General features: G+C 41.3%; 2 protein-coding genes across 6 annotated transcripts; one reads left to right on the forward strand and one right to left on the reverse strand.

The window, feature by feature from the left end:
- Positions 1 to 556: 556 nt before the first annotated feature.
- Positions 557 to 15,242, forward strand: LOC139534178 (aldo-keto reductase family 1 member B1-like). The gene is made up of 10 exons (XM_071333051.1): positions 557 to 803; positions 11,630 to 11,797; positions 12,024 to 12,140; positions 12,423 to 12,500; positions 12,753 to 12,875; positions 13,566 to 13,672; positions 13,952 to 14,033; positions 14,153 to 14,236; positions 14,339 to 14,421; positions 14,898 to 15,242. The coding sequence occupies exons 1-10, from the start codon at positions 738 to 740 to the stop codon at positions 14,938 to 14,940; spliced, it is 951 nt and encodes a 316-aa protein (XP_071189152.1). The 5' UTR covers positions 557 to 737; the 3' UTR covers positions 14,941 to 15,242.
- Positions 15,243 to 15,882: 640 nt separating this feature from the next.
- Positions 15,883 to 23,290, reverse strand: LOC139534177 (aldo-keto reductase family 1 member B1-like). Of its 5 annotated transcripts, none has more exons than XM_071333046.1 (12): positions 23,168 to 23,290; positions 22,413 to 22,544; positions 21,442 to 21,565; positions 20,872 to 21,039; positions 20,456 to 20,572; positions 20,277 to 20,354; positions 20,032 to 20,154; positions 19,816 to 19,922; positions 19,441 to 19,522; positions 18,645 to 18,728; positions 16,412 to 16,494; positions 15,883 to 16,324 (listed from the first exon to the last, which is right to left on the reverse strand). In XM_071333046.1, the coding sequence occupies exons 3-12, from the start codon at positions 21,511 to 21,513 to the stop codon at positions 16,282 to 16,284; spliced, it is 957 nt and encodes a 318-aa protein (XP_071189147.1). In that variant the 5' UTR covers positions 21,514 to 21,565; positions 22,413 to 22,544; positions 23,168 to 23,290; the 3' UTR covers positions 15,883 to 16,281. The 5 variants fall into 5 exon arrangements, with proteins under 5 accessions (XP_071189147.1, XP_071189149.1, XP_071189148.1 ...); XM_071333048.1 differs by having other exon boundaries at positions 22,413 to 22,487; positions 23,168 to 23,274; XM_071333047.1 differs by having other exon boundaries at positions 21,442 to 21,615; positions 22,413 to 22,487; positions 23,168 to 23,274.
- Positions 23,291 to 23,736: the final 446 nt, after the last annotated feature.

Raw genomic sequence — 23,736 nt, forward strand, 5'->3', positions numbered from 1 at the left:
AGAATCAATGGGTATATGAATTTCAAAGTAAAAAATATCGTAACAATTGCTGATTGCACCTTTAAGCGTTTGATTGCCAGTTGAACGGTGTGGTAATGTCTCCCTCTAGTGCTTGTTACCCATAATGCTTGAGGTGAAGCAAACGTTTTTGATGAACTGTCAGACACATATTGATAAGATGCAAATGTAGAATTCAAGGTCAAGGTGTGTGTGTGGGATTGATGATTATTCAATTTGTGACAATACTATTAATAAACTATTTTGGTTCAGGATTTTGTTTTTATGAAGAAGTCATTCGTATTCTGTAAATATTTAAAATCCATCTGCAGGTTTATGTCAAAGTTGCCTGTATGACGCTGGGGGGGGGGGGGGGGGGGGGCAGCAATGATTATTCAATTTGTGACAATACTATTAATAAACTATTTTGGTTCAGGATTTTGCTTTTATGAAGAAGTCATTCGTATTCTGTAAATATTTAAAATCCATCTGCAGGTTTATGTCAAAGTTGCCTGTATGACGCGATTCATTATTAAAGAGAATGACGGTGGCACTGGGTGGCGCTGTTGTCCAAGATGTTTAGCAAAATAGAATTCCAGACATAAGCAATCTATCAACAATATGGATTGGCTGCTATACCATTCGTAATTTGCACTTTGCGCTGCACTTAACTGTTGGACAAGCACTGTCTGCAATTGCAACAAAGTATCTAAAAGGTATATTTTGCAACAAAGAGGACGATGGCAACATCCGTGAAATTGAACACCGGTGCAGAAATGCCCATTCTCGGTCTCGGGACGTGGAAGGTTCGTTCTAAATTTAGCAAGTAATCCTTTTTACTTGTAGTTTGCCAAGAAAGCTAGCTATGCTACTAGCTAGCTAGCGCCAACTTTTTGAGTTCTTGGTCTTTGAGCTATTTAGCTACTTTGGACGTTACAGAATGGTATGCATTTATGACAAATGAATACGTAGCTTTCTCTCTTCCGTTATTAATGTAATTATAATATATTGTCAATTACTTTTCTCTCTAGCACGTTCTTGACAATAACATAACTGGGAGCCAGCTGTAATTCCATAAAATGAGCAATGTCATTTGTTCGATTTATATTGTCAAGATATTGTGTGAACTCTTACGTTTTTAGGAATAGGCAATGGGCCCCATAGTTTCTGTCACGGAGCTTTTCGTAGCTGTGGTCTTGTGATTTATGGTTGAAAGGCTGCACCCATTTCTTCAAATGCTTCTATAAAAGTCACAAATGCCTTTTGTTTAATATTTTGTGATCAAGTCTGTATACATTTGAATCCACAAGGTAGGGACCATACATTTGCAGGCTACTGAATACTTGTTATTATTGGACCATCCCCTCTTCTTGGGCATGACACTACAAGCTTGGCACACCTGCATTTGGGGAGTTTCTCTCACTCTTCTCTGCAGATCCTCTCAACTTCTGTCAGGTTGGATGGGGAGCGTCGCTGCACAGCTATTTTCAGGTCTCTCCAGAGATGTTTGATCAGGTTCAAGTCTGGGCTCTGGCTGGGCCACTCCTGCATTGTCTTGGCTGTGTGCTTAGGATCGTTGTCCTGTTGGAAGGTGACCCTTCGCCCTAGTCTGAGGTCCTGAGCACTCTGGAGCAGATTTTCATCAAGGATCTCTAAGTACTTTTCTTCGCTCATCTTACCCTCTTACCCTTACCCTGACTAGTCTCCCAGTCCCTGCCACTGAAAAACATCCCCACAGCATGATGCTGCCACCACCATGCTTCACCGTAGGGATGGAGCCAGATTCCCTCCAGATGTGACGCTTGGCATTCAGGCCAAAGAGATTAAACCAGAGAATCTTGTTTCTCATGGTCTGAGTCCTTTAGGTGTGTGCCTTTTGGCAAACTCCCAAGCGGGCTGTCATGTGCCTTTTATTGAGGAGTGGCTTCCGTCTGGCCACTCTACCATAAAGGCCTGCTTGGTGGAGTGCTGCAGAGATGGTTGTTCTTCTGGAAGGTTCTCCTATCTCCACAGAGGAACTCTAGAGCTCTGTCAGAGTGACCATCGGGTTCTTGGTCACCTCCCTGACCAAGGCCCTTCACCCCCGAATGCTCAGTTTGGCCGGGTGGCCAGCTCTGGGTAGAGTCTTGGTGGTTCCAAACTTCTACCATTTCGGAATTATGGAGGCCACTGTGCTCTTGGGGACCTTCAATGCTGCAGAATTTTTGTTGGTACCCTTCCCCAGATCTGTGCCCCGACAAAATCCTGTCTCGGAGCTCTACGGACAATTCCTTCAACCTCATGGCTCGGTTTCTGCTCTGACATGCACTGTCAAGTGGGACCTTATATAGACAGTTGTGTGCCTTTTCAAAATGATGTTCAATCAATTGAATTCATCACATGTGAACTCCAAGTTGTAGAAACATCCTCAAGGATGGCCAATGGAAACAGGATGCACCTGAGCTCAATTTCGAGTCTCATAGCAAATGGTTTGAATACTTATGTAAATAAGGTATTTCTGTTTTAGTTTGTTTTATCATTATGGGGTATTGTGTGTAGATTGATAAGGATTTTTTATTTATTTAATCCATTTTAGAATAAGGCTGTAACAAAATGTGGAAAAAGTCAAGGGGTTTGAATACTTTCCTGAATGAACTGTATATAGTATTTTCAGTCATAACATTTATAGATCATGGGCTTTTGAACCCACCCTTCAGCTGCTCTCTCCCCATTCCACCTACTGTATCTCTGTAAACCACCCTCTTATGATTTGTCAGCCACTCCTGAACCTGTGACCAAAATCTGCAGAGCTGAGATGGTTATTTGCCCCATATACATAGCATTATGTTGGTGGCAAGAATTTTGTTTAATAATTTAATTTGAATCAAGCGTTGTTTTGTGTATCAGTTCATAAACCATGTGCCATGCAATCGGAACATCTCAAATCTCTTCCCAGCTATTTTGCAACCTGTATGGCACCGCTGTCAACATTTTGGTTTTCAAATGAAACTGGTATATTTGTCCATGTGTTTGACATGGGGGAGGGGACCAGTAACTTTGTGATAATTTTTCATACTTTGGTCATCGTTCTTTGATCTGGTTTCCTTCAAATATCATCCACTTTCATGAAAAACATAATTTTTACTATTCATGACCTTTTAAGTATAACTCTTGTATGACTGAAGCTTTTATTGAGAGGTTTAATTCTTTAATATTGAATCCATTTTATCCCCCCCAAACTGTTATTCATTATATAAATATAAGTAGGCAGCGTCATACTAAACTGTGATATGACTAAAGTGTAAAGTGTGATTTTTCCATAAATACACAGGTATTTACTTCTCCATGGTTGCAAGATGTCGTTTATTTTTGCTAACTTTCTAATGAAATTTGTTGTAGTGAGTTTGTTTATTTTTGTCTACTTCACCATCAGACTGGTAAACTACAGGTAAAGTTGTCTTTTAATGATCCAATCCAATAAGTTTTCATAATTAGGTTTTAGTCCAGAGAGGCTAGAGAATCAATCAATCAAATGTATTTGTAAGGCCCTTTTTACATCAGCCGATGTCACAAAGTGCTATACAGAAACCCAGCCTAAAACCCCAAACACCAAGCAATGCAGATGTAGAAGAAGCACGGTGGCTAGGAAAAACTCTCTAGAAAGGCAGGAACCTAGAGAGGAACCAGGCTCTGAGGGATGGCCAGTCCTCTTCTGGCTGTGCTGGGTGGAGATTATAACAGTACATGGCCAAGATGTTAAAATATTCATAGATGACCTGCAGGGTCAAGTAATAATCACAGTGGTTGTAGAGGGTGCAACAGGTCAGCACCTCAGGAGTAAATGTCAGTTGGCTTTTCATAGCCGAGCATTCAGAGGTTGAAATAGCAGGTGCAGTAGAGAGAGAGAGTTGAAAACGGCAGATCTGGGACAAGGTAGCACGTCTGGTGAACAGGTCAGGGTTCCATAGCCGCAGGCAGAACAGTTGAAAGTGGAGCAGCAGCACGACCACGTGGACTAGACTAGAGAGTCATCAGGCCAGGTAGTCCTGAGGCATGGTCCCAGGGCTCAGGTCCTCCGAGAGGCAGAGAGAGAATTAGTGGGAGCATACTTAAAATCACACAGGACACCGAATAAGACAGAAGAAATACTCCAGATATAACAGACTGACCCTAGCCCCCCGACACATTAACTACTGCAGTATTAATCATCTAGATCCTCAAGGAGACTGAAGAAAAATTTGCCATGCGCATGAGATTTGAACTTCGCTCAACTTTCTAGAGTTTTCCCCATTTAGTTAACACTATCAACGTTTCCTTTTTAGTGTGGGAATTGTGATCAAATCAACACAATTTTAGCTACTTTCACTGCAACATACTGAAACAAATCAAACTATGCAAGAGATGTTGTTGTAGGCAGAGCGCATCGGAGTAGGAATCTGTTGCATTGACAGGCACGACTCAGGCCGGACCGGAGCGCCAATTGGTGAGTTATTAGCCCAGTTATAGCTAATTTGTAGTCAACAATAGGGAAGTGATTGCTTCCTACAAGAGCACAAAACGTGTACATTTCTAGACAGCAATAGGGAAGTGATTGCTTACTACAAGAGCACAAAACGTGTACATTTCTAGATATCTTTGATAAGCGAGTCAGGTAAAGAGTTGTTTTTTTTGTCTTAAAGGGGCAGTGTTGTATTTTGAGACAGGATTGAATAAGCTAAGTAGCTAATAGGCAAAGGGTAGCATAATGTGTCTGATTCTCTGTGATAATGGCATGGGAATTATAATGAATTTTATTTTGTAAAGTGATTTCTTGCATCAAACAACACAGCAAAATGTTCAGTCACCTCCTTGTCTGAAGGACAAGTGGATAAACAGGTTTTAATGTCAAGCCCTGCATGTTTTTTTCCAACGTCATGGAATGTAGGCCTACATTGAACACCACACATTGGCTGCTACTGTAGGCTGAATGATAGAACAGCTATTTCCATTTCAAAATGTTATGTGATTCATTCTCTCCATAGTTTTTTTTTATGGTAGGCCACTCTGGTAGGCCTACATTATGATCAAATAGTCTACTTGGCCGCTGTTAAAATAGTAAATAAAAGCGGTTACAGCCTCAGTGTTCACAGTAAACACGCACCGGAAGTTGCACAGAAATTTCACAGGGTTCAAGTTTGCGCTCAGCAGACCTGAAATTTGCTCAGTGCCGACAAATATTAGAGGGAACATTGCAGTGCAGTGATCCAGATTGCGGACTTATCGGCGTACATTGACACTTATGTTTTTAAACTCTGGATTTTTAACTAGAGGTCGACCGATTTTATGTTTTTCAACGCCGATACCGCTTATTGGAGGATCAAAAAAAGCCGATACCGATTAATCGGTCGATTTAAAATATATATATATTTTATTTTATTTTTTACAATTTATTTGTAATAATGACAATTACAACAATACTGAATGAACACTTATTTTAACACATCAATAAAATCAATTTAGCCTCAAATAAATAATGAAACATGTTCAATTTGGTTTAAATAATGCAAAAACAAAGTGTTGGAGAAGAAAGTAAAAGTGCAATATGTGCCATGTAAGAAAGCTAACGTTTAAGTTCCTTGCTCAGAACATGAGAACATATGAAAGCTGGTGGTTCCTTTTAACATGAGTCTTCAACATTCCCAGGTAAGAAGTTTTAGGTTGTAGTTATTATAGGAATTATAGGACTATTTCTCTCTATACGATTTGTATTTGATATACCTTTGACTATTGGATGTTCTTATAGGCACTTTAGTATTGCCAGTGTAACAGTATATCTTCCGTCCCTCTCCTCGCTCCTACCTGGGCTCGAACCAGGAACACATCGACAACAGCCACCCTCGAAGCAGCGTTACCCATCGCTTCACAAAAGCTGCGGCCCATGCTGAGCAAGGGGAACAACTACTCCAAGTCTCAGAGCGAGTTTGAAACGTTATTAGCGCGCACCCTGCTAACTAGCTAGCCATTTCACCTCGGTTACACCAGCCTAATCTCGGGAAGTTGATAGGCTTGAAGTCATAAACAGCGCAATGCTTGAAGCATTGCGAAGAGCTGCTGGCAAAACGCACGAAAGTGCTGTTTGAATGAATGCTTACGAGCCTGCTGGTGCCTACCATCGCTCAGTCAGACTGCTCTATCAAATCATAGACTTAATTATAACATAACACACAGAAATACAAGCCTTAGGTCATTAATATTGTCGAATCCGGAAACTATCATCTCGAAAACAAAATGTTTCTTCTTTCAGTGAAATACGGAACCGTTCCGTATTTTATCTAACGGGTGGCATCCATAAGTCTAAATATTCCAGTTACATTGCACAACCTTCAATGTTATGTCATAATTACATAAAATTCTGGCAAATTAGTTCGCAACGAGCCAGGCGGCCCAAACTGTTGCATATACCCTGACTCTGCGTGCAATGAACGCAAGAGAAGTGACACAATTTCACCTGGTTAATATTGCCTGCTAACCTGAATTTATTTTAGCTAAATATGCAGGTTTTAAAATATATATCTTTCTGTGTATTGATTTTAAGAAAGGCATTGATGTTTATGGTTAGGTACAGTCGTGCAACGATTGTGCTTTTTTCGCAAAAATCATCCCCCGTTTGGCGAAGTTGGCTGTCTTTGTTAGGAAGAAATAGTCTTCACATAGTTCGCAACGAGCCAGGCAGCCCAAACGCTGCATATACCCTGACTCTGTTGCAAGAGAAGTGACACATTTTCCCTAGTTAAAAGAAATTCATGTTAGCAGGCAATATTAACTAAATATGCAGGTTTAAAAATACACTGCTCAAAAAAATAAAGGGAACACTTAAACAACACAATGTAACTCCACGTCAATCACACTTCTGTGAAATCAAACTGTCCACTTAGGAAGCAACACTGATTGACAATAAATGTCACATGCTGTTGTGGAAATGGAATAGACAACAGGTGGAAATTATAGGCAATTAGCAAGACACCCCCAATAAAGGAGTGGTTCTGCAGGTGGTGACCACAGACCACTTCTCAGTTCCTATGCTTCCTGGCTGATGTTTTGGTCACTTTTGAATGCTGGCGGTGCTTTCACTCTAGTGGTAGCATGAGACGGAGTCTACAACCCACACAAGTGGCTCAGGTAGTGCAGCTCAACCAGGATGGCACATCAATGCGAGCTGTGGCAAGAAGGTTTGCTGTGTCTGTCAGCGTAGTGTCCAGAGCATGGAGGTGCTACCAGGAGACAGGCCAGTACATCAGGAGACGTGGAGGAGGCCGTAGGAGGGCAACAATCCAGCAGCAGGACTGCTACCTCCTCCTTTGTGCAAGGAGGAGCACTGCCAGAGCCCTGCAAAATGACCTCCAGCAGGCCACAAATGTGCATGTGTCTGCTCAAACGGTCAGAAACAGACTCCATGAGGGTGGTATGAGGGCCCGACGTCCACAGGTGGGGGTTGTGCTTACAGCCCAACACCGTGCAGGAAGTTTGGCATTTGCCAGAGAACACCAAGATTGGCAAATTCGCCACTGGCGCCCTGTGCTCTTCACAGATGAAAGCAGGTTCACACTGAGCACATGTGACAGACGTGACAGTCTGGAGACGCCGTGGAGAACGTTCTGCTGCCTGCAACATCCTCCAGCATGACCGGTTTGGCGGTGGGTCAGTCATGGTGTGGGGTGGCATTTCTTTGGGGGGCCGCACAGCCCTCCATGGGCTCGCCAGAGGTAGCCTGGCTGCCATTAGGCACCGAGATGAGATCCTCAGACCCCTTGTGAGACCATATGCTGGTGCGGTTGGCCCTGGGTTCCTCCTAATGCAAGACAATGCTAGACCTCATGTGGCTGGAGCATGTCAGCAGTTCCTGCAAGAGGAAGGCATTGATGCTATGGACTGGCCCGCCCGTTCCCCAGACCTGAATCCAATTGAGCACATCTGGGACATCATGTCTCGCTCCATCCACCAACGCCACGTTGCACCACAGACTGTCCAGGAGTTGGCGGATGCTTCATCAGGAGCATGCCCAGGCGTTGTAGGGAGGTCATACAGGCACGTGGGGGCCACACACACTACTGAGCCTCATTTTGACTTGTTTTAAGGACATTACATCAAAGTTGGATCAGCCTGTAGTATGGTTTTCCACTTTAATTTTGAGTGTGACTCCAAATCCAGACCTCCATGGGTTGATAAATTTGATTTCCATTGATAATTTTTGTGTGATTTCTTTGTCAGCACATTCAACTATGTAAAGGAAAAAGTATTTAATAAGAATATTTCATTCATAGGATGTGTTATTTTAGTGTTCCCTTTATTTTTTTGAGCAGTGTATATACTTGTGTATTGATTTTAAGAAAGGCATTGATGTTTATGGTTAGGTACACGTTGGAGCAATGACAGTCCTTTTTCGCGAATGCGCACCGCATCGATTATATGCAATGCAGGACATGCTAGATAAACTAGTAATATCATCAAACATGTGTAGTTAACTAGTGATTATGATTGATTGATTTGTTTTTTATAAGGTAAGTTTAATGCTAACTAGCAACTTACCTTGGCTTCTTACTGCATTCGCTTAACAGGCAGGCTCCTCGTGGAGTGCAATGTAAAGCAGGTGGTTAGAGCGTTGGACTAGTTAACCGTAAGGTTGCAAGATTGAATCCCCGAGCTGACAAGGTAAAAATCTGTCGTTCTGCCCCTGAACAAGGCAGTTAACCCACCGTTCCTAGGCCGTCATTGAAAATAAGAATGTGTTCTTAACTGACTTGCCTATGTAGTTAAATAAAGTTGTAAAAAAAAAGTTATGGAAACTTGAAATCGGCCCTAATTAATCCGCCATTCCGATTTAATCGGTCGACCTCTATTTTTAACCCCTTGATATTATTGTTGGATCTGATTTTAATAGCTAACATTTCGACGGCCATAACAAATAGATATGGAGACAATGGACAACCTTCTGAGAAGTAACCATTATTTACAATTTTACACTTGGGCTTACTATACATAACTTTTAGCCATTTGTATAAGAGATTTTCAAAAATGTAAATAGTCCAGGCATTTATATATAAATTCTAGTCATACTTTATCAAAGGCCTTTTCAAAATCTGCTATGAAGATCAGTGTTCTATTGACTTATTATCTTCAATGTATCGTCCATGTAAAAGAAAAACTACCTGATCAAGATGAATAATATCCGATATCCTTTTTCATTGTATACGCTATGAATTTTGCTAGGATTTTTGCATCACAAAATTGAGTTGTGCCATCAACCCTGGAGTTTTTCCGGACTGAAAGGAATTCACTTTATCAAGAAGTTCCTCCTCTTTAATTTGTGCTTCACACAAGTCTTTATGTACAGTTGTTCATTTTACGCTATTATTAGCAAAAAAGTCATTACAGTTAACATCATTCAGTGGAGATGGAGGAGACTGAGAATGCAAAAAAATATGCTTAAAATATTTTGCTTCCTCTTTCAAAATATCATTCGGTGAATCATGGATGACTCCTTCATTTGGAATCCGTTTCTGTAAATTATTTTTGATAGCATTTCTATATTAAATTCTAAAATATTTTGTGCAATTTTCCATCCAGTTTTCTTAATGTTTTGTACACTCGGTCTAATACAAAAATAAAGAACACCTGCTCTTTCCATTAGACTGACCAGGTGTATCCAGGTGAAAGCTATCATCCCTTGTTGATGTCACTTGTTAAATCCACTTCAATCAGTGTAGATGAAGGGAAGGAGACCGGTTAAGGAAGGATTTTTAAGCCTTGAGACAATTGATACACGGATGGTGTATGTGTGCCATTCAGAGGGTGAATGGGCAAGACAAAGGATTTAAGTGCCTTTTGAATAGGGTATGGTAGTAGGTTCCAAGCACACCGGCTTGTCAAGAACTGCAATGCTGCTGTCTTTTTCACGCTCAACAGTTTCCCGTGTGTATCAAGAATGGTTGACCACACAAAGGACATTCAGACAACTTGACACAACTGTGGGAAGCATTGGTGTCAACATGGGCCAGCATCCCAGTGGAACGCTTTCGACACATTGTAGAATCCATCCCCGACAAATTGAGGCTGTTCTGAGGTGTCCTCTCTTAACCCGGACGACGCTTGGCCAATTGTGCGCCACCCTATGGGACTCCCGGTCACGGCCGGGACTGTAGTGACGCCTCAAGCACTGCGATGCAGTGTCTTAGACCACTGCGCCACTCGGGAGACCCTTATGGTACCATTTTTATTGCCATCCATCTATGCTATTCCTTATGTTCCTGAGTTATTATTCTAATCTCTTTTGACCTAAATTGTTTTTGTTTTAAAGATGAGTATTGAATTGCATGGCCTCTGAAGACGCATTTGAAAGTATCTCATACAATAAGGTGATCTACTGTACCAATGTTATGCAAGAAAAAGTCAGTTATAAATTATTCTGTCTTGATTAAAAACAGCTTGTCATCCAGTAGGCTTGGATTAGACTTCCAATATCCCCCCCCCCCCCCACCGCGGAAATTCGGTAAGTTATGTGGATGGTGGTCCGATCGCATTCTGTCTACGATCAACACTTTTTAAACTTTTGGTGCCAGCGAGAAGGACACAAGAAAGTAGTCAAGACGACTAGATTAATTAAGCCTCATCCATGTATACCTCAGTAGGTCAAGGTTTTTCAGCCTCCGTATATCGACTAGTTCTAATGTGTCCATAATAGTTGTGGTCTCCTTAAGTGCACGAGGGTGTGATTTCCTTTACGGCCCATTGAAGTTACTTTAAAACTGTGTTATCTCCCACCATAATAGCATCTGTTGTTGCTTGTGAGATCGATAGATTGTTATAAATATTTTCTAAGAAGTGTGGATCATGATTATTTGGACCTTATAGATTAATGAGCCAGATCTTTTTATCGTCCAATAGCACATTTAAAAGGATCCACCTTTCCTTGCGGATCTGTTAAGACTGTTTGCACATTCGGATCGAAATTATTTGTTAGTTAATATCATCACCCCTTTTGAGTTTCTTTGCCCATGACAGAAATATTTCTTCCTCCCTGTCCCTTTTCCACACAACCTCCATCTGTAGTTGTAGAATGAGTTTCCTGTAAACAATAGATATTATATTCATTCTCTTTTAGCCAGGTAAAGACTGATAATGCTTTTTCAAAAATCTGCTAAGCCATTACAATTACAGCTAACTATACTTATTTCACCATTTACTGTAATGAGATACACATTTCAATTATACTTACCATAATATATGCCTGTAAACTTTACTACCAAAAAGTACCATGATGATCAAGCTGCTTGACACCCTGAATTTATTCATACTTACTAATACTACCAGAATCAATGCCTGACATCTATCCATGTAGCTGTACCATACTATATGCACTGCTAAAAATACTGTAGCTGCAACTGACTAAGTAGATCTCCAGTTATCTTTCCAATATCCCTTCTGGGAACGCCTCCTCCATCGGAGAAGGGGATGTTGTCCCTGATGATGTCATACCACCTCCGTACCCGTAACGCACCTTTTAGCGTCCTAAGCACACCTTCAACCGCCGATTGGCTACTAAAGATCTCGCTAATGTTGTAGTTGAAACATTTGAAAGAATGAATCATTCTGTTTCCTGCTCCCTCCTCTGTACCAGTCCCCTCCAGGTAAAGTAACTGATGCGGTGAAAGCGGCCATAGCTGCAGGTTACAAGCACATCGATGGGGCCTTCATCTACCAGAACGAGACCGAGGTGGGAGAGGGCATTCATGCCATGGTCAAGGAGGGGGTGGTGAAGAGAGAGCAGCTGTTTGTGGTCAGCAAGGTGAGATACAATGTCACTGCAGGACAGTTATCTCTGGTCTCAAGTTTGTAACACTGACATTGCAGTGAGAAGTTGAATCACTCTTTAATATGCTACTTAAAATAACAAACTTGATATCAAGGCTAAGTGATTGAAGTGATCAAATCTTGGCTAGTGAATCTGTGGTTTAGATTGAATTGAGGAAATTGGTTCGAAGTTACGCAACTCAAGCTTGCTCTCTTTTCAGCTGTGGTGCACATTCCATGGGAAGTCTATGGTGAAAGAAGGCTGTCAGAAGACTCTCAGTGATCTCAAACTGGACTACCTGGATCTTTACCTGATACACTGGCCCATGGGCTTTCAGGTGAGACTAATACCATTTTAACTTGTAGCTTTTTTGCTCAAGGAGGTTCCATCATTGGTTTATGACGGGGTTTATTCAAATCCAAGCCTGGAGGTATGGGAGTGCTGCTGTTCTACCTGATCATGTCCCAGGTCTAAATCAGTCCCTGATAAGAGAGGAAGAATGAGAATCAGCAGTAGAACTGGCTTCAAGGTCCACATTTGAATACCCCTGGTTTATGGTGTTGTAAGAGGAGTGTCTTGTGACTTTTATAATTGTTTTACTACTATCGTTGTTGCGCAGCCTGGAGAAGCACTCTTCCCTACGGACAGCAATGGAAATAATATTGATGATGGGTCCAAATTCCTGGAGACATGGGAGGTGAGCCAGTGCGAGACGACGCGTCCTCTAAGACACTGTACAGTTCTCTTCAATTGAAAATCACTTAAACTGGGTTATATTCATTAGACACCAAACGGACTGAAACAGGGACTACCTGGTCCAATAAGAAATGCACATGTTTGTTTTCTGTTGTGTGCCCTAATGAATACAACCCTGAGTTTATTGTAATCTATCACAAATTGGGGATGCCGTATTGACCTGTGTCTGATCTGATGTTGTCCTGTATACTAGGGTATGGAAGAGCTGGTGGATGCTGGTCTGGTCAAGGCTATCGGTGTCTCCAACTTTAACAAAGACCAGATTGAATCCATCCTAAACAAGCCAGGCCTCAAGTATAAACCTGCCAACAACCAGGTACTGACGTTCATTACTGAATGAGTGTTTAGTGATAGTCACTCAAAAAGCTCACAAGCCTGGGATCAACACAATACATTGTGAAGCACACAATGCTGATCCTATATTCTTAATTGTATATTGTATCCCTCAACCTTCTTCTAAATGGGACTTTTCAGGACACTGAGCACCCAACGCTTGTTTTAAGCCCTCCCTCAAAGGGCAGAGGCCTCATTGTCAATATCCCTGCCCCATTGTCTTATTCACAGTGACAGCTCGGTCAGATAAAGGCCAGTTTAGTGCCTTATAGTCAGCCTCTTTCCCTGAGGCAAGGCAGCAATGCTTTGGTGACCTTATATTCCTGCTGTTTTCCAGGCACATCTATCCCAATAGACATCTTGATTAACGGGTACATATCAATCTGATTATTTGAGTGGACAGACCCTCTTGTGCTTTCTATTGTCACCATACTGAACAACTTCCCAGGCTTCCTAAATAAACAGCAAAACTTTATGGGGCGTATTTTGACAGTAATACACAATGGGTCTCAATTAAAATAAATGTTATTTATTTGCAATCCACCGTATAATTTAATTATGTATGTTTATCAACGTAAAATACCACTCCACTAATTCTCTAATGCTACAATACATCCCATGTATAAGAACTGCATGTGAAGTGAATATCCTCACAAGTGATTTATGCCACCAGGTTGAATGCCACCCTTATCTGAACCAGGAGAAGTTGATCAACTACTGTCACTCTAAGGGCATCTCTGTGACAGCCTACAGCCCCCTGGGTTCCCCAGACAGACCATGGTGAGTGTATATACTTCAACAAATAATACCTAAGAGATATACTCTTGAGTATACAAAACATTAAGAACCCCTGCTCTTTCCATGACAGACTGACCAGGTGAAAGCTATGATCCCTTATTGATGTCACTTGTTAAATCCAATATTGCAACTTAATATAAGGAATGTGTTCCTTTATGCTTGGTATAGTCGGTGTACATTCACCTAGTACATGAATTCTGAACATACAAAGCCATTTACAGTTCTCCCTGTGAAAAGATTGTAACACTGTGTCAATAACAGGGCCAAACCAGAGGACCCTTCTCTGCTGGATGATCCCAACATCAAGGCCATCGCTGAGAAGCACAAGAAGACCTCTGCCCAGGTACTGTACTCTAAAACCCTTTTCACACTATCGAGCCAACCCGAACCACACTGATATTTTCTTTAACCTGGGATCACATTTACATGTCCGCTTTCCTCTCTCCGTCATCCTCACTTCAGGTCCTGATCCGCTTCCATATTCAACGGAACACGATTGTGATTCCCAAGTCTATCACCCCCACACGTATCCAGGAGAATTTCAAGGTATTCTCTCCCATAAATTCTCAATTTATTTGAAGAGGTGTGTCATCTGATTTTAGTTCACATGTAGCTTTGGGGTCATTTTTGTCTTTTTGAAACATGCAGGTGTTTGACTTTGTGTTGAGCGATGAGGAAATGAAGACCATTCTGGGCTTCAACAGGAACTGGAGAGTCTGCCCAATGACAGGGTGAGACTCTACTTGGTTTAGTTAGACCCATGTACTGTATTTTACAGTGTACACACTCTGCAGAGGCTCAAACTGATGTCCCCCCGAATTTCAGTCAAATCGTCATTTTAATGTGATGACAGCTATGTTTATTACGGTGTTACTTTTCTTTGAATGTAAATAGACTTGGTGTACTCCCTGACGAAGGCTATGCAGCCGAAACGCGTCTGAGTTTTTAAACTTTGTTTCCATTGAGCATGCCATACAAATAAGGCATTTTAATTAATTATATGAAGAGTGCCTTGGTCCTCTCTTTTTGATGACCAATTGATCCCTTTTACCAAAGAGCACCTTCTGTCTACCAAAATCGACTATTGTACCTTAGCAGCACTTTCCTTCCTCCTTTTTCTACATAGTTAGTGTTTATTTGATTTTTGAACATGTGAACAATTGTATAAGTCTCTCTGAATCATGCTTTGTTTTTCTTTGTCACCTAGGAGCATGAAGCACAAGGACTACCCCTTCAATGCTGAATTTTAGGGAAACAAAGTTAGATCTGGTGTTGTGGCTTGCTTGAGATGTCTGGGCTCTCTGTTCTCGTTTTGATTCATTCTTATTTCTCCCTTTAAGACGGTGTGCATAAATGGCCATCCTTGAGCTAGTTTCTAGCGATTTAAAGACTGATTTAGTATCTGTGTGTTGCAGTATTGTATTTCTCATGACATATATTGTTGCCTTCTAGCCTAATACACAATAGTAATTATTATTATTATAATCATGGAAACATAATTTGACATAGGATCGATATTAGTGAAGTATAAATAAATAAATAAAAAGCTTGAGTTTGGTTACTGGTTTGGTAGGAAATCTGAAGCCTTGGATCTGCTAACGCACAATAGGGTTTGTGGCTTCTCACATGACCCAGTTTGTTTGTGTCTCTTTCGATTTGAGTCTAATGGTCTCAAGACTTTTTCATCAATGAGCCTCCACATTTAAAGGCCATATAATAACCATAAAGAATTTATAGTTCAACCATATGAGCTGGGTATGTCTTACTGAAGTTACATAAATATCACAGTGGTACATGGACATTGTATGTGATGTACAGTATTACATACCAACACATCAGTTTTGTTTTTAAAAATGGCCAAAGGGTGAAACATTGGCATATAGACATAGCTTATCCTAATAGTGCATTAAGATATTTTGTTGAACACTCCTTCACTCAAATGCCTAGTCATAGGAGCCCTTTGGCCTAGAATGAATCATCCTGCCTTACAGGATGATTCACTCAAATGCCTAGTCATAGGAGCCCTTTGGCCTAGAATGAATCATCCTGCCTTACAGGATGATAAAGCACGTGTGAGACTGTTGTGAAATTCCCAGTTCCCTTTGAACAGTTTTTTTTATATAATAGCTTTCTTTGCTTCAATATTGTGTACTGTGTTCTCGTACAATATTATACATGCAGATAAGGACATATCAAGGTAGTCAGGTAGCAATTTATATTTCAGGATTAGAATCGAAATACATAAAGAAATGATGGAATGAGTCACATTTTAGTGTAAGTTGTCAATGTTAACATAGTGGTTGAGATATCTAAAGAGCACTGTCTAAGGAATTATGAATATAATTTCATATTACAACAAGGAGCACAGGGACACCGTGCTTTCAAAGGCACTTTCCAACATGTAAGTAAACGTACAACATGTTTAAACTCTGAACAAGTAAAGGCAACAATATTTGGCACTTACTACATTACACATTGACATTCTGTTCGCTTCATGAACAAGGTCACAGTAGTGCTTGAATCTATATACAACTACTGCACTTCTCGTTGTATGTCCCCAGTGTAGGAATGTGGGTGTCCACTCGGAGGTTTCAGTATTCTGCATGCAGAGGGAAGTCTTTGTGCTTGTTGCCCCTGCAGTGAGGAGGAGGGTACGTCAGGGAAGAACAGGTAAAGAGGAAAGTGGGGTTGAAGTCAGCATCTAGACACTCTGGAACTCACCATTCCATAGCGAATCCTCTCCAGTTCCTGTTGAAACTCAGGATGACTTTCATGTCTAAGTCATTCAGCTCGAAGTCAAACACCTGTTTGAAGGCGACAAAATAACAATGTAGACATGCGAAGGAACCAGTGGCTTGAAACCAAAAGATTGTGGGTTCAAATCACACACTCCTTTTGTGTACAATTCTGCCACTGTCAATGTCAAATATATGAAGAGGTTAGTGTGAAGGTCTCCGTGGCTTCCAGGTTAAATCCTGCCTTGCATGTAGGTTCAAAACTCATCTTGTCCGTTTGTTTTTTTAACTCTCTATATCATATACACAGTGTACAAAACATTAGGAATACCTGCTCTTTCCATGCAGACTGACCAGGTGAAAGCTATGATCCCTTACTGATGTCACTTTGTCTTGACCATTCAGAGGGTGAATGGGAAAGACAATATTTAAGTGCCTTTGAACGGGGTATGGTAGTAGGTGCCAGGCACACCAGTTTGAGTATGTCAAGAACTGCAATGCTGCTGGGGTTTTCACGCTCAACAGTTTCCTGTGTGTATCAAAAATTGTCCACTACCCAGGTGCATCCTGTTTACATTGATCATCCTTGAGATGTTTCTACAACTTGATTGGAGTCCACCTGTGGAAAATTCAATTGATTGGACATGATTTAGAAAGGCGCAGACCTGTCTATATAAGGTCCCACAGTTGACCCTGCATGTCAGAGCAAAAACAAAGCCATGAGGTCGAAGGAATTGTCCGTAGAGTTCCGAGACAAGATTGTGTCGAGGCACAGAGGGTACCAAAACATTTCTGCAGCATTGAAGGTCCCCAAGAACACAGTGACCTTCATCGTTCTTAAATGGAAGAAGTTTGGAACCACCAAGACTCTTCCTAGAGCTGGCCGCCCCCAGCCAAACTTAGCAATCGTGGGAGAAGGGCCTTGGTCAGGGAGGTGACCAAGAACCTGATGGTCACTGACAGAGCTTCAGAGTTACTCTGTGGAGATGGTTGTCCTTCTGGAAGGTTCTCCCATCTCTGCAGCACTCCACCAATCAGTACTCAGACCATGAGAAACCAGATTCTCTGTTCTGATGAAACCCAAGATTGAAATCTGGCCTGAATGCCAAGCTTCACATCTGGAGGTGACCAAGAACCAGATGGTCACTCTGACAGAGCTTCATGTCTGGAGGAAACCTGGCACCATCCCTACGATGAAGCAGTGGTGGCAGCATCATGCTGTGGGGATGTTTTCAGCGACAGGGACTGGGAGACTAGTCAGGATCGAGGGTAAAGATTAACGGAGCAAAGTACAGAGAGATCCTTGATGAAAACCTGCTCCAGAGCGCTCATGACCTCAGACTGGGACAAATGTTCACCTTCCAACAGGACAACGACCCTAAGCACACATCCAAGACAACTCAGGAGTGGCTTCAGGACAAGTGTCTGAATGTCCTTGAGTGGCCCAGACTTGAACCCAATTGAACATCTCTGGAGAGACCTGAAAATAGCTGTACAGCGACGCTCCCCATCCAACCTGACAGAGCTTGAGGATCTGCAGAGAAGAATGTGAGAAACTCCCCAAATACAGGTGTGCAAAGCTTGTAGTGTCATACCCAAGAAGAGTCGAGGCTGTAATCGCTGCCAAAACTGCTTCAACAAAGTACTGAGTAAAGGGTCTGAATAGTTATGTAAATGTGATACTTCAGTTTGTTTTTATGCCAAAAAATGTACAAACCAGTTTTTGCTTTGTCATGAGGTATTGTGTAGATTGAGGGAAAAAAACTATAATACATTTTAGAATAAGGCTGTAATGTAACAATGAGGAAAGAGTGAAGAGGTCTGAATACTTTCCGAATGGACACTTTTTTTTAAATATAGGCACATAAAGAAAATATAGATGCTCCTGGAAAAAGTGGGCACTTTTCTCCATAATTGCTGCTTTATACAGGAGGGGACCCCAGGTATATACAACCATGAGTTCTGACAGCCTTCCAACTATCCCAGAGAGTCAACGCAATCACATTCAGGAGCTGAGCCTGGGATGGAACCTACAACCCCGTACATCAGAGGTAAGATTCTTACCAGAGCCAATGGCTCTTCCACTCTTAGAACACTGCTCTTCGTATATTTGACATTGAAAGCTGTAGAAAACAGACAAGATATGAACCTCTAGGAGGCAGGGATTTAACCTCTGACCGACTCAACTCCATCTACAGTGATAATTGTCAAAAAAATACCTGAAAATTTTCCTTGATCCGGGAGGGCGTAGCCGATTTAGGAATGACGATCACATTCCTCTGGATTTGAAAGCGGATAAGGACCTGTGGAGAGGATAAGAACAGGGATTGGTCACTTGATTGACCCTAGACCAAGACTCCTTGTATCCAGACAAAGAATGTAACTGTTACCATGTGAGCGTTGGACCCACGCCCGATGACATGGTTTCAAAACAATGATTCTTAATGTTAGAGACTTGTCTTGGAAAACACTAGCCAAACCCTTGACAATTGATTGTCCCCATTCTAACCCCTAGCCGTTTTCTTTAAACGCTATACATGGGACCCATATCCAATTTCAGGCTAATTATTGTATATAAAATCTATCAGCATATATAATTGTACTGTAATATTATTTGGAGAGTGATCAGCTGCGTTAACCTCAACTTGAATGGACGTTTGTTGAAAATGTAGAATTTCACGAATCATGACCGGAGTAAGTATGGTTGAGAACATGGGTTGGTTATACCCTTTGTATTCCCTATAGCTAGGGCCCTGTGTTTGGTGCAATCATGTGACATGCCTGGATGTTAACTTTTTTTTTTATTTTTTTTTTTATGTAAGCTTTTATCAGTGTCCCCTTTTTATGCCAGATTGTCCAGCACCATCCTCAGACAATTGCTTTCATTTTTGGTGTAATTTTATATTTCTGGATAAGGCTTAAAATACCGGATCAAATTTTGCTACAGTATGTCACTAAAGGCAGAATTAGGAGAAAGTTCACTGTTTGTAGAGGTTATTGATGCTTCTCTCATACCTGTGCTGTAGTCTTATTGTGCTTATCAGCGATGGCCTTTAACTTTGGGTCCTCGAGCAGAGACGGCTCACCAGGTTTCGCCCTGTTGAAAATGTAATTTATTTTAGTCTTCCTTATGTTGACATGAAGTCAAACGCACATCATTTTTAATGGTGGGTGGGTCCTGAAAAACAAAATCTGTAAGTAGGGAAAGGGTAGGGTCCGACAATGCACACACACTCATTGAAACGTTGTCAATAACCAATTAAATACAATGCCTGTTTTGGATCATTTCAGTGTACAGGTCAATTGTACTTCATTCTATAACCTTCCTTTTAATCCAAAGTGACTGTATACACATTAGATCACAATTTTTATAAGATATTCCTATCTCACCATGGTCTGTCTGGGGAGCCCAGAGGGCTGTAGGCTGTCACTGAGATGTCTTTAGAGTGACAGTAGTTGATCAACTTCTCCTGGTTCAGATAGGGGTGGCATTCAATCTGAAGGGACAAAGATGAGGCGTTGGTAATACAGAGATAAGGGGCAATAATGCCTTGCTTAACTGTATTGACTTGTTTTGTCTGTCTTGATCACCAAAGACTACAGTACCTGGTTGTTGGCAGGTTTATACTTGAGTCCTGGCTTGTTTAGGATGGATTCAATCTGGTCTTTGTTAAAGTTGGAGACACCGATAGCCTTGACCAGTCCAGCATCCACCAGCTCCTCCATAGCCTGTTCAATAGGTCAAGATCAAGCTCAGTAAACTGTCAAATGTCTTGTAGTTTAATCCTGTTTGCTGGTGTTGGGGGATGTTTGTTTTGGAATACAGTATACCATTTTTTTGTTTTCCTTACCTCCCATGTGTCCAGGAAGTTGCTTTCACCTGCGACTACTTGTCCGTCTTCACCAGTAGGAAATAGATTCTCTCCAGGCTGCAATGGCAAACAAACTAGTTACAGGACAATAGTCCTCTCACTCTTAACCAGGGATAGTTTGAAAGCTGAGTCATTTTCGTGACAGACACACACAGTACCTGAAAGCACATAGGGAAGTGTATTAGGTAGAGGTCCAGGTAGTCTAGTTTGAGGTCACTCAGAGTCTTCTGACAGGCTCCTTTCACCATAGACTTCTGCTGGAGAGTACACCACAGCTATTTGGGAGAAACCGTCATATTAAACTGCTGCGGCGCATGTTGAAATACAATTTAAATGTCAATACTAGCCTATGGACAAATTTTTTAAGTGTCATGGTGATGTGTGGCAGTTGAGTAAGGGAGCACCCAGAACAAATGACAGTACTCGTGTGACATTGGTCACCATACAGAGCATGTGATGACATGCCTTAAGCCCGTATGGAGCTCTTTGTCTGCCTGGCTTCTAGGGGGAAATCATAGTGGCTCCATGACCAAATCTATAAACTTGACTAATGCGTGTAACCTTACTTACTAACCTTACTGACGACGAAAAGCTCCTCTCTCTTCACCACCCCCTGGCCAATCATGGTGTGAATGCCAACCCCCACCTCGTCCTCGTTCTGGTAACAGTAGGCTCCGTCTATGTGTCTGTAGCCTGCAGAGATGGCTGCTTTCACTGCATCCGCTACCTTGCCTGCTTCTGCCTGCACACGGATTGAGGGCCTATTTTGGTAACCTCACACTTGACTTGAGCCTCTGTCAGAAAGGCTACATAATACTGTAGAAATACTAATCAGGACAGATTTGATTATACTGTATAATATAATCATCGTTAAGACGGCCTATGTTAGGTCAAAAAGTCAAGTATAGGCTAACCCCCGATTCCAAGTGTGACGGTGAAACATAAGTGCAAAAATAAGATGCTTCATCTTGGTCATCATAGTTCATTAAAACTCTCAGGATATATGGCAAATGAGAAGACTCATATTTTAACATGAACATACCGGTAGTTGCCAAAAGAAAGAAGCAGTTAACTGCCAGTTCAAGAAGTATCAATGCTATCCATGCAAGATGCCTAGACGAAACTAAATTACGCTTTATCTTACCCTCCATGTCCCCAAGCCCACGATAGGCATGCTGGCCCCGGTGTTGAGAGTCACAGTGGGTGTGGGTGTCATTTTTAAAGATCTGCTGTAGTATCAATCCTAGGATTCTGGGTTGAGAGGATCCCTGTATTCAGAGTGGAAGGAATCACTATTCTCAGTGCAGCACATGAACAGCTGAAACACAGATGTGAAGAGGGTTATGGGGTTTATGTAGAGGGAGAGCATCTGGGTTTGATTGGTTACGCCTGCCTCCCGCCCCCTACAGCTAAAGCAGCGAATGGGGCCAGGAAAGGGCGAGTGAAGGAGTAGCTGAATGAATCAGCATGTATGAGTGTGTGTGCATGCGCAGCGGGTTTGCTTGTCACAATGACAAAGAACACATTGCTTGTTTAAACAATTCAGGATGTGATGCAGCATGCATTTCATGCTAATATTGATTGAGTTGAAGAACATATGATAATAATGTCGAATATACAGCTTTTTTTTGTTGTTGATCAGTATTTGTAGTATGTCTAGAGCCAAATCATCTTCCTTGAACAAGGTAATAACCTGTTCACTAGTGTTTAAATACAATATTGGAGTGATTTTTGACCTTGCAATGACTGTGATTTAAAAAGGACAAGTCATGGGGATTTCAACAGTCAGTGACTCAAGCTGTAATGCTTGAGTCACTGACTGTTGAAATCAGCATCCCGTGCATACATTTTTGTATGAAGGTGTGACTAGCATAAAATGTATAACGGTGGCCTTGCATAAAAATTGATTAAATTAAACACAACAGACCCAGACCCACAGACTCCATATTTTACGCAGATCTGCAACACAAGCCTCAAAAGCATAGCTAGTTTACTAGATTTGAAACCACACGCTATCTAGGTTAGGCATAAAATGTTAGCAGTGTGGTTAAGGTTAGGTTTAAAATCACATTTTAAGAAGAGAAATTGTAGAAATGGGCAGGCTTTATAACTTACTGTGGTAACTAGTGATGGCTATGAAGAGCCTGTCTAGAAGTCTCTGGAGCCACAAACTAGCTAGCGAGCTAGTATCTGCAGTGCCCACGTTGTTTTATTGCACGTTTATCCGAACTTGAGAAAAGTGAAAATCTACAAACAAAGGATGAAAAGCTGAGATTGAACAGTAAATTATATGGACTAATCTTGTGATATGGGTTCAAGCCAGGCTATTCTGCCCTTGAGTTGCGTTCCCATGCAAAACTAGACAGATAGCTAACAACGAAGTCTTCAATAAAACTCCCAAGGCTGACTTTTCTTGAATGAATATATTGAAAACGTTTATGTTGTGAAACTTCAAAATACAGAAAATAATATACTTTAGTATTCAACTCACACCGACATACTGTAGCTGTACATTATACATTTGAAGTTGCATGAATACAAAGCACGTACTAAAGTACCATGCATCTGGCATGATGCCAAACCATATAGCTAATTGTTACTCATATGGTAATTGGCAACTCCTTTAATGACTCTAATCATGTACAACCATCTCTGTAGAATAACAAAGCATATTACACTAGAAACATTAACAAAACTACAGTATTGTATATTTTACAATTCGTTTGCATGACGCACGAGCAAAGTAATACAGCTGACGGCATACATGAAAGGCATTGCAATTTGTGTGAGTAGATGCAACCAACATTATGTAAGCAACTCTATCAATAACAAGATTATCATCACTAGCTAAATGCTTGAATCAAACTTACAAACACATATTTTCCGAAGCTGAAGCGTGACAAGAAATAACTACACTTTTTAGCTGCTTCTATGCTTGTAGAACGAATTCTCTACTTCCTGTTTGGGTACAGTCTTAAGTACCAGAAAGTTCCACTAGGGGGCGAAGAACACCATGGAACACAATGAAAATCCATTTTAACCATTGTAATAAAATAATCTGTTACCTTCAAACAGGATGGCAGCACACAGACATATAGACTTTAGCTACCCAGACAGCAAGAAGGATCCACGCCAGATCCGCGCCTGGACCTATTGCAACATCTGGTCCGGATCCGTGAAGCGGGCCAATACCGGCGTGGATCTGGATGCCAGATCTAAAACGGAGTTTGGCCAGAACCAGCTTTTTCCCTGATTATGACTCGCTACTAATGATGAGGTGTTCTAATTTTCTTACTTTAAATACAGTATGTTGAGCAAACCATAACCTTATCCTAGCATAATTCTCATCATAACTGCCATTTTTAATAGCTTTAACACAAATACATTTTCAAACACACATACCCAAAGTATTGCAGTAGTTATTGGTGATTCTGTAAAA

This window comes from Salvelinus alpinus, chromosome 11 (genome assembly GCF_045679555.1).
Source record: "Salvelinus alpinus chromosome 11, SLU_Salpinus.1, whole genome shotgun sequence".
Classification (NCBI taxonomy): domain Eukaryota; kingdom Metazoa; phylum Chordata; class Actinopteri; order Salmoniformes; family Salmonidae; genus Salvelinus; species Salvelinus alpinus.